General features: G+C 38.2%; 1 protein-coding gene across 1 annotated transcript; it reads right to left on the reverse strand.

The window, feature by feature from the left end:
- Positions 1-8,793: 8,793 nt before the first annotated feature.
- LOC112167291 (putative nuclease HARBI1) lies at positions 8,794-9,375 on the reverse strand. Its single transcript, XM_024304302.1, has one exon. It carries the CDS (start codon positions 9,373-9,375, stop codon positions 8,794-8,796), a length of 582 nt encoding a protein of 193 aa, XP_024160070.1.
- Positions 9,376-11,804: the final 2,429 nt, after the last annotated feature.

Below are 11,804 nucleotides of genomic sequence, written 5' to 3' on the forward strand. Positions count from 1 at the left end.
TGGCATGATCCATATTAAATTTAACTACATAGTTTGTACACAAATTCGGCTAGGGCTAAACCCTAGCCTCAAAATTATTCTATTCACAACTCATAGTTCCATAAATTAAAGCCATAAACTTGTAAAGCATCAAGTTAAGAGAGAAAATAGTAGATAAAGGAAGGAATACCCACGGGTTTGGTTCCAAAAAGAACCAAACCGTACCTCTAAGAACACTTTCTACCCTCTAAGATGCAAAATAAGGTGAGAAATGTTTCCTAGCATGGTATTTTTGGTTTCTAATAAGAGAAAGAATCCAAAAACACCATGCAACTCCACAAAGTCTCTTAGAAGTATGATGAGCAAGACTCGAATATGTGAAACTAGAGTTGTGATTGATCAAAAGTGTATAGATACTTCGGTTTTGGTAAGGAAAAACCAAGAACCCAAGAAGCTATACACTTATCTCTACACAAAACTAAGAAACTAGCTATGAACTAAAGCTATGAAACTAAGAGAAATGTGTGAAGAGATGTGTGAGAAAGTGAGAGAAGAACATGAAAAAGGTCCACCATGAGGGGAGGGTGTTTTTATAGGCCAAGAGTGATGAATGGAGGGTGGAGATCAAAGGAAATGAAGAGCTAGATGTAAAGAACAAATGTGTAAGCACAAAATGTGGATCTAATCCTTAACTCTACATGAAAATGACCTAGGAAGCCCATAGATATTTTGGTGGAGGAGATAAAGTAAGAATAGAAGGGTCATGGGAGACAAAGGTGTAAGATGTAAGAGGAGGACCACTTGTCATCCTTCAAATTTTGGATTTCAAAAGAACCTACACCTAAAGTCTTCCCACCTAAACTCTCTAACCCTAGTCAACAGCTGTTCCATACCCCCCACACATGTCCTTGGCTAGAAATGGTTGGAAATTCGGCATTGACCTCCATTGACCCATTTTTTTGTCATTTTGCGCACTTTCTTCTCCTTTCTTCCTTCAATTGAATCTCCACGGAGACTTTGGAATTGGCCTTCGGTTTCTTCATAAAAAATATTCCTCCATGAGTGTAGATCATCCTGGTAAAATTTCAGAGCTTAATTCACAGTGGTGTGGCCGTAAATGCTGCGGGAATCATTGCAGCTCCGGTTTAGTAGTTTTCTTCTTTTAGTTAGAAACTTGCACCTATATTTTGAAGGCCTTCCACTCCGAACTAGCTCTTACACTATTCATAAAAAATGATCCTTAGGATGTCTAGAATGGATATGGAAATTTTCAAATCATTCGGAGTTCATTTGGTCAGTCTGCCGCTACTCCTTCCTTGCCTTACTCGGTTTCTCCTAGCCAGAGTAGGAAAATGTCCTAAGACTGACTTTTTAGTGCATTTTCAAGTTTCTCCATCATTTCCTAGCATGATAAGGAAAACATAATAAATAGATATAAATAAACACAAAGGCTAAGCAAAAGTGCAAGATTAGGGGAATAATTACTAGGTAATTATGGACCTAACATGGTGCATACATAGCATATCTCGTTTTCTTTAGAGTATTTCTATTTAGGTAGAATGATAATCTTTTCATTCTAAATTTTTCTTTTTTTCTAGATGTATTGCTTTACATATTTATAGTGCTATTTCAAACCATGTAAATATGTGTAGTAAATAAATTTGAATAAATTCAATGCTTCAGAAGAAAATTCAAAATTTATTAATAAGCCAACGATAATCAAATCAAGGTCTTGTTCTAATTCATCAAACCATTATTGAAAGAAACTTTAAGACCAAGCAATAGTCTAATTAAAAATGAGGCATTATGCCTTCACATCTGTCTTTGGAAAATAAAATAAATAAAGCAGATCAGTCAAGATTGAGACCATCCATTGACTGAGCAAGTTCCTCGTTACCATTGAAGTCTGCAATTGTGAGGTTGACGTCTAGGTCATGGCCTCCTTCTTCCATATAGTGAGCCTCTTGTTCTTTAGACTCCCTATACCTCTTGTAATTGGCTGCAACTATGTTGCTTGCTTGGCAGTTCATGTACCAATGCCCAATGACTCCACACCTATAGCATGGTTCATTGCCAACGCTATCCTGTTTGACTGAAGGGTTTGTAGGTGCCCTTTGCACCTTGTTTCCATGACCCCCATGTCCCTTTCCACGTGGTGCATTGTTGCCACGTGGGTAGGGATCAGCACATCGATCTAAACCCCTTTGCATTGGAGTTCTTTCCACCTTTCATTTTTTCATAATTAGCCTCGGGAATTTTCTTTGTCCCAGTGGGCCTGACATTAGGCCTCATCATTTAGCCCTTTGGCCCTTAGCCCGCCTGGCCCATAGGGCCGAAGCCCTACCCGGCCCTTGCATTAGGGCAGGCCGGCCCTACCCTTTCTCAAATAGGGTAGGGTAAGGGTTATGCAAATGAAGCACGACCCTACCCTACGGCCCGACCCAGCCCTTTAAGCCCGCCAATTAAGCCCTAATAATTTTCTATTTTTTCTATTTTTTAAATATGTTTCTCTTTAGTCTATAACATACAACTTATCTATTTTTTGTAATTGATTTCCTAAGCTTTATTTTCTTTAATTTTTGTTTCCTTTGCTAAACAACAATTAATTTTGGGAGATTTAGAGAGATAGTTAATTGAATATAACCATCTTAACTAATATTTATAAATGTTATAACTTATAAGTTAATTTCAATATATATATTTATATTAAATATGATCAACAAAAATAATGAGTCTTGTATTACCTATATAATCATTGAGAGCTACATTTTGAGATAAAAAATAAAAGTAATATATTTCTTTTTGTTAAACAAATTAAGGCCCTATTTGGCCCTATTCGGAAGGCCAGCCCGACCCGGCCCTTTGGCCCTAGTGGCTCAGGCTTTTCGGGCAGGTAAGGGTTAGCATATTTAAGCCCCGGCCTGACCCTAAATTTTGTTGACTTTGACTAGGCTCGGCCCAGCCTGACCCTAAGCCCTAAAATTTAGGGTAGGGCCGACCCTAGCCCTGCCCATGATGACCCCTACCTGACATTGTTGTTCAAGAGAATCTCATTATGCCTCTCAGCCACTTGCAGTAGGCTGATCAACTTATTGAAGGTTGTGATTCTTTTGTGGTCATATTCCAGCCTATACTGGTTCGCTAGTATAAGCACTGAAGTAGGAAAGGTGGAAAGAGTTTTGTAGATCATATCATCTTCTGTGATTTTCCTTTCACAGAAATTGAGACGTGCCTTTAAGCGCAACAATTCCTTGTTGAAGTCATTGACCCTTTTGTAGTCAAGCAAGCGGATTTTATTCCACTGAACGGCCAGTTCTGAGAGCAAAGTGTCATGAATGTTTCCAAAACTTTCCTTAAGGGCATCCCACAGTTCTTTGGGTGTCTTCAACTGAATGTACTCCCAGCGTAGGCTAGGATCAATATGTCACCTCAGAAACATTAAGGCATTTGCTTTCACCTTATTAGATAGTTCATCATCTTTGGGGTTGGTAATGGTAGCAGTGTAGTCTTTTGCCACAAAGGCAGTTTCCACATTGGAAACCCAACGATGGTACTCAAGTCCTTCTGAGTCCAAGACGTCAAATTCAGGTCGAGTTGGATCAGACATCTACATAAACAAGAGGGAAGATATAAATTACGCAGTCATAAAGACATCCACGTGAATTTTTATTCCAAAAATATGAATTAGATTTCAAGACCAAAATTCGTAATGGTCACATTTTTTTCGATGCTATGTGAAAATACTTTATCATGGTAAGTGTGTATGTATAATGCGCATGAATTTTCATTATCAAGGCAAAACCGAATTTTTGTATAGCATTCTAAATAAGGAATAATCATAGCACATAATAAAGAATAAAACATAGCATGTATAAAAATAAATTGCATGGCATGCTCAAATTGCACAAATATACAACAAAATATATGCTACATATATCATGTGTAAAAATAAAATATAAACAATAGCATAAGATAAAGACATGCTTAGAAATAATTATATAAGCGTAAATAAAATAAAACATGCTCAAAATTTCATGATACAAACATAAACAATAAAATATAGAGCATGCTTAAAAAAATAGTAAACATAAATGAAAATCACATGCTTTAAATTCCACGAATATATATCACATATATAACAATCAATAAAATAGCATGCTAAAAAAAAAATTCTAATTATAAATAATTAAATATACCATAGTATTAAATTAAATAAATAAAAGAGAACATACTTGTTGTTGAGAAAATAAAACAATCCTAGCACACGCATGTGTGCGTAGCGATGTTTTTGGGTTTGAGAAAAACTAGGCAGCTTCCTCTTTTTTCAGCAGTGGGCCATAAGGCCTTGCTTTTTTTTTCCCTTTGCTTTTCTCTGTTTTTTTTTTTTTTTTTCTGCTGGGCCGCAGGCCTTTTTTTTTTTTTTTGGGCCGGGTCACACCGTTTTTTTTTTCTCTCTCTTCTTCCTCTTTCGCGTCGCGTCTTCTTCTTTCTTCACATGCTGCTGTTGATGGGTGGGAGACGCTGGCAGAAGCAGCAAGCTAGCGGGTCTGTTGGAGGCAGGGTGTGCGCAGGTGGAAGGGCGCTGGGATCTGCGTAACCGTGCGCTGCGCTGGGCTAACTCCGGCAACTGATGGGCTGACGCCGATCTGGAGAAATGCGATCTGGAGGCTGTGCAGATAATGGGTTGACGAATCCGATCTGGATACTGCGACGGTGGAGAGAGCTGGCGAGCAGTAGCCTTCTTGGGTCGTGCAAGGCTAGGCGAGGTGGGCAGCGGGCTGTGCGAGACTAGGCGAGAGTTGGGCCGTGCGTACAGGTGTAGCAGCTCCGTTGCAGGTGAGGAGGCGGGGTGTGCAAGGCGCGGGCTACTGGACGCGGGTCTGCTGTAGGCAGGGAGGGTGGCAGGCCAGTCTGGGGAAGACGAGGTGTGGGCAGGCTGATGTGTGGCTGGAGAGAAAAGGAATTTTTTTTTTTTTTTTTGTAGGGTGGCGGCCAAGAAAAAGTTTTTCTTCTAGGATTTTCGGTTGTTGTTGTTGTTGTTTTTTTTTCATTTGGCTATTTGCTCTGAGCGTGCTGATAATGTGTAAAAGTAAATTGAGATTTGGAATTGGTATTCTCATTTCATTTCATAGTCCCTTTATATAAGGAGAGAATTACAACCGAAATATCAATTACAATGATGACATTAAATGCTGATTGACCCGTAATTGTGCTGATTGATGGTAATCGCTGATTCCTTGATTCCCTCTCCGTCAGTCGCTTTGACGAAGACGCATAATATGTTTTTGTTGTGCTGATTGTTTTTTTTTTTAAAAATTGACTAAGAAAATTGTGATAATGTAGACGTCGGAGAACAATCAATGTGGATGCGATACAATAAAACAATAAAAGGTTTCAGATATTGATTTAGAAAATTGAGCCACATATTGTCAAATACAATACTCACGAAATTTCTTTTCAGAATCAATCATCTTTTTTTTTTTTTTGGGTCAAATTCCAGAATCATGGAAAGGGGGCGAGTATGTAGGGCAACCTTTGTAATAACCAATACACGTCAAGGGCAATGGGCTAACAAATGTTGAAAATAACCTTCCCTTTTGTTTCCCATTGCGTTTACGTGGCAGCATGGCCGCATGTGAGAAAAGTCAGAGAGGCACTGTGCAGGACAAATATGTTGGCCGGTTTAAGCAGTAGCAAAGTCGGTTTAAGGATCATTGCTCAGCTGACATGGATAAAGGCGGCAACAATAGGTATTTAGTTATTTACCCTTGCAAATGTTGACCTACATATTATTACAAGAAATGCCATTGGATTACATGGATACCAAGAAGTGATCGAAAGCTAGGTTTCTCTATAAATTACTTGCAGTTCCATTAATTCGTCTCTGCGAAACCAAGTAGGGTACGTAAGAAAAATGGCTATTTATCGTCTTTTTATTGGAATGAGTAATCCTTCAAATGTCAATATGTACTTCTTCGACAACAATCGGCGGTACACGAAAGCATATTCAATCTATTCTAGCCATCACGACGTTGTTGCTTTCACTGTTCCGATACTCCTCACCTTCATCCAGATCAGATATCCAGCAGAGAATCTGTTCCAAACTCACCCTGTCACCATCATCCTTGTCGTGCTCAGCTTACTCGCACATTGCTTGTCCTCAACGGGATTCCGGATTCTTACAAGCCAAAGTCAAGATGTTGATTGTGATCGATATGCTGGAGCTCGTAAGTGGTGCGGCCTGGGCATGATTTTCTTTGGTTTTGTCTCAGTTTCGTTACTCGTGGCCCTTCTTTTTCCGGTCATCTTATGGATATGTCAGTCAGTGTTGCTGCTGCCAGCACTTCTTGGTTTGGTCTTGCTGCTAGTAGTAGTACTGTTGTTGGTGGTGGTTAAATTCCTTCGGCTACAGGGCAAAAGGAGGAAACTTCCACTTTTGCCACTGACGTCGACGGATTTGCTGCGAGAATAGTAAATATGGTCTTTTGTTGTTGCAAAACAAATTAGCAAGATGATAAATTTGAGTACCAAAAATAAGATAGTGAATTATGAATTTGCTAAAGCATCTGCTTGTTTGTTGGATCATAAGTTGCAAAATCTGCTTTTGACGATGTTAGTGTTCTCTTTGGCTAGTTATATATAGTTGCATTGATGCAACAATACACACACACACATATATATATATATATATATATATATTTTTGCTAAGTTCATGTAGTTATGCATAACTCTATAAATTTGTATTGACCAATTCATAATGGTATGTGGTAGACGAGACAAAAACAAGTGTACCATTAGATGTATTTCAATTATTTTCTTTCTTTGATTTGCCGAATCTGAGAAAAAAATTCATAAATTTATTTATGTCAAGCCAATATACGAGCAGACCAATTTATCCAGATTCTTTTAAACTGATTCAACTCTCTCTTAGCTAGTCTGATCGATCAATATAGATGGTGCTGGCATCATGGTGGATTGGTGGAATTTTGGGTTAATTAACTAATTCCGAACAAACTGATTCCCGTGAAATTGCTTGACATATATGAGTCGAACAAAATAAAAAATGAGATAAAAAAACAAGTCAATATTATGACTACTTAAATTTTTACTGCAGTAAATTTCAGTTTTCTTGCCAAGTGTTTGAAAGAAAGCAGTACTAATTGGTGTAGTGATATAAATCTCTCTTCTGTTAGGTCCTAATTAGACTCTCATAGAGTGAAAAAAAAAAAAGGTTTATTGTTTTATTGGTGGTGGAGTTTTTTAATCGAATCTGTTTTATTATTTATATTAAAACTATCATTTCACAGAATCACAGACATGTATTTCGTCATTAAACTATTGAAATAAAACTCGAGGGAACATTCTTCAAATGATAAAATCTTCAAAAGAAAAGTCCAACCGAGAAAATGCATGGAAAATGATTGGCCTCTTCAACGTTGGTCATTGGCATGACTATCCCTCTAGGTCGTGGCATATGCAAATCCATGAAGGACAGACGTAAAAGTGGACGTGCCCTTCAGATCATGACCCGATTTCGCCTGTACAATTTCCGCACCAAGCTTCCCAGCAACACGAAGACGAAGAAAACGAAGAGCAGATCGAGGATGCAGCTCTGAAGTGGAGTTGTTGTGTGGAAACAGAAGTGCAAGGAGTGACGCCACAGAAATTGATCCAAACACCGTCAAGGCAATCCGATACCAATAACTTCGAGGAGACAAACTATGACCGGCCATGACCATGAAAATGAGCATGGCCACGTCTTTGCCTAATTAGTACCCCGAAGGCGAGGGCCATGCCATAGGAAAGCAAGGTAGACAGGACAACCGTGATGGTTATAGGGCGTGTTCGGAACAAATCTTCGGCTGGATATCTGATCTGAACCAAGGTTAGCAGTATGGGAATGGCGAACCGAACAACAATCTCACCTTCATGATGGTTTTGCACAGAAAAATCCATGAACAGCATGTAGTTATTGATCAAGTACATGTCAACATGATTGAAATGAGGATTGTTGATCAGCCCAACACAAAAAAACTGATGCTTGCCATAGATACAAATATTAATGAAGCACCAAGCTTAACCAGATTGTTTAGACGTATGAGAGGGGATATTAGAAGAGGAATCTGGTTTTCAGAGCCAAGAAGTGAAATGATAATTTATAGACAACTACTTACCAAACTACCACATGTATGTACAAAATACCTATACGACAGCACGTATGTACAAAAAAAAAAAAACACGACAGTATCACAACCAAAAGAACACTCCAATATGTATGCAAATTTAACATTGTATTATAGCTGGCCAGGTATGCTACATACCCAAGTAGTATCGAATTTTAAGTGTGTACGTACCTTACGTCTTCATATATAGACCGCCCGTCAGGTACGTAGTGAGAGATTCCCTCTCATACCATTTTTCTTTAGAGAAAATTTTAAAAATAGTACCCCAATTAAAAGTCATTTGGGAATAAGGTTCCCAGTTACATGTCCAATTAAAAGTCAGAGAGGCACCCATGAATCTGTTGAAATAATAACCATCTCTACCAACAGGATCGAAGTCATCACCGGTCGGTCCTTCCCAAACCTGGGCTAACTTGGGCCTCATATTGTTATCCTCTTCTTCATCGGACTCCAAATCCTCATCGCTGTCATCTGGTCTTTCATCCTCGATTATCATGTTGTGTAATATAATACATGTCAGCATGATGTATTGAAGGTCTTCTCTATCCCATCCACAAGCCGCTCCTCTAACAATACTCGCTGTCATCTGGTCTTTCATCCTCGATTATCATGTTGTGTAGAACAATACATGTCAACATGATGTATTAAAGCGCGACTGTAAAATACCGAAACATCTTTCAACATCCTTCCTGTACCCCTCTTGAGCCTGGGAAAACTTCAGATCCTTGGGTCGTGTAGGCCTTGGAATTGATTTCATGAATGTCGCCCATTGCGGGTAGATACCATCAGCGAGATAGTATATTAAATTGTGAATTCTTTTATTCACTTGAATTTGGATCTGAGGAGCTCGACCAGCAGTGAGCTCGTTAAACAACGGGGACTTAGCAAGCACGTTGAGGTCGTTGCTTGATCCAGGCATTCCAAAGAAGGCATGCCATATCCATGTGTCATAAGAAGCGACTGCTTCGAGGATGATAGTGGGCACACGTTTTCGACCGCTGTATTCTCCAGCCCAACCTGTTGGACAATTCTTCCATTGCCAATGCATGCAGTCGATGCTTCCAATCATCCCAGGAAAACCTCTTCTCTCAGCTTTGGCGAGAAGTCTTCTGAGGTCAGCTGGAGTAGGAGCCTGGAGGTATTCTACCGAGTACAGATTAATGATTCCTCTTGTAAATCGTTTCAGAGCCTCGATGGCGGTAGATTTCGCCATTCGACAATACTCAGCTCATTGATCTGCCCCAGCACCGTAAGCAAGCATTCTTACGGAACATGTCAGCTTCTGTTAGGGAAGTAGTCCGACTTTCTTAGCAGCATCTGATTTTTGGACAAAGTACTGGTCATAGTGACAAAGGTCACTGGAGATGCGGTTGAAAACATTGTGACTCATCCGGTACCTTGTCCGAAACTCCTCTTCACTGAAAATTGGACGTTCCACAAAGTAATCTTCCATCATGTTTTTCCTTCTTGATTCCCTAAATCGCTTATCATTCGGTGCACGCCCCGGTCGAGAACCCCCTCTTCGTGTTTGAGAGGAAGCTTCAGCTTCAGCGACTGCTGCTACCACAAGAGCATTAGTATTACACATCTCTTCATGATCTTCATCTCGAGATTGTCGATACTTAGCAAACAATCTCTTCATTGAAATGAGGGAAGGAGAGGAAATGTGTTGGATCTGGAGATATGAAAAAGGAGATTTGCGAAGATAGCTTCTGTGTGAGGTTTCGGAGATTTGCTTGTGTGTGAATGGTGAGCTGCCTGTTGCTCTATTTATTTATTTACAATTTTCACAAAAAATGGTGAGCTGCCTCTTTCAATATTTAAATCATAAGCATAACAATTGGATATATGCACTTTTGGATGGCATGTAGAAAGTTGTGTTCTGATGGATAGAAATGAATTTCAACTTTCTGAAGCTTATTTGTTTGTATATAGGTTCTGAACTGGCTTTTTTGGTTGAGGTGTCTTTGGTTGGACATTTGGACAGAAATTGCAAACCACTCGCTTCAACTTTAAAGGTTTGACACCATGGCTGCACAGACTAAGTTCCTGGAATAGTGGGAAGACAAGAGTTTGTATCAATATGTTGGCTATTGAAACCAAGTTCCTGCGCACAAACTCTATATGTGGCATGTTTTACGTAGTTGTATTAGATTTTGGGAAATGCTTTTAACATTAAGAGATATATGAAATAGGTTTGATTACTCATTTGAGCATTTGCAATGTGTTTTCTTTCCAATTGATCAACGATCTAGATGTACCATTATTTAGGTAATAATGGAGCATTAATTTTGCCTAATTCTAATCACACAATGATCAGGTAACAAAAATAGGACAAAAACACATTGTAATCAATCATATCACACATCAGTTTTTAACAAATCAATGTCTTCTAATTTATATTCAGACAACAGAATTAATTGAACTCTGTTGTCCTAAAAGTTAATCACACAACAGAATTTATTGAAGTCTGTTGTTCTAAAAGTTAATCACACAACAGAATCAATTGAACTCTGTTGTCGTAAAGTTAATCACACAACAGATATAGTCCGAGAACTGAAGTTTGAAGATCAATCAGACAACAGACAAAATAAAAATATGTTGTCTGACACGCTTAACATACAACAGCTTAAAACTGGCACTGTTGTCTGAAGACAGCGCCTCAACTGCTGCGCAGCTGCGCTTGGCATCTGCCGAGCTATCACACAACAGTTATAACACATACCTGTTGTCTGTGTGTTTCTCACACAACTGTGTTCCACTGTTGTCTGATTTTTCATCAGACAACGGCTCACTCTACAACGGTGGATCTCTAAATCCCACAACGGTTTTCTGCCGTTGTCTGATAAGATTTTTGGTGTAGTGCATCTAATTTAAATTTTCCTTAAATAAATTGTAATTAAAGGGGTGAGAAATCATATCATTTACAAAATCAATGACATTAAATGTTTTTAAAACAAATCGCTTTACTCCCACTTTTAGTTTTTTTTCTTTCTAAAAGTTATGATTAGTCAATTTATTATCTAATATAAAAAAATCACATGTATAAAATTTTGTAATTGTTAATTTGTTTGACCATCCAATGACAATTTCGTAGTTCCTCCATGGTGGAGAAACTACTGATACAGTCTTGGTTGAATGTTCGACTCAAAATTTTATACTTTATCATATGGTGTTTGGTGGATGAGAACTTAAATAATACAAAACCTGTTTCTAAGCATCTATTTGAAGGGAACAATAACAATTCCTTATGGATTTCTCAATAACTAACACAAGTAATTAATATGGTCAATTATAAAATACTAATATGTTAAATATATACTAATCAAATTAAATAGTAGCCTTAATGTAGTTAAATAATAGTGAATTTCATGGTTTTTTAGGTTAAGGATATTTTAGGTAATTTGGGTTGTGTATTTAGTAAAATATTAGAATGAGTAATTAAATGGTTGGTGTATTGAGTAAGGAGTGTGTATTAAGTAATTAGGGGTGTGTATTTAAAACTTCTCTTAATTTATATATATATATATATAAAATTTGTTCGATTATTTGATTTTTTTTTTTGAGGACACATTTTAATTATTTGCCTAAGGCCTTCAAAATGTCAGGACCGGCCCTGGTTTGAGCCTTATCAAGGGTTGA

Source organism: Rosa chinensis, chromosome 1, assembly GCF_002994745.2.
Source record: "Rosa chinensis cultivar Old Blush chromosome 1, RchiOBHm-V2, whole genome shotgun sequence".
In the NCBI taxonomy this organism is placed as follows: Eukaryota; Viridiplantae; Streptophyta; class Magnoliopsida; order Rosales; family Rosaceae; genus Rosa; species Rosa chinensis.

What these genes read in the sequence shown, in the direction of transcription:
- LOC112167291 (XM_024304302.1), bottom strand. Translation starts at nt 9,375, where the DNA reads ATGGCGAAATCTACCGCCATCGAGGCTCTGAAACGATTTACAAGAGGA.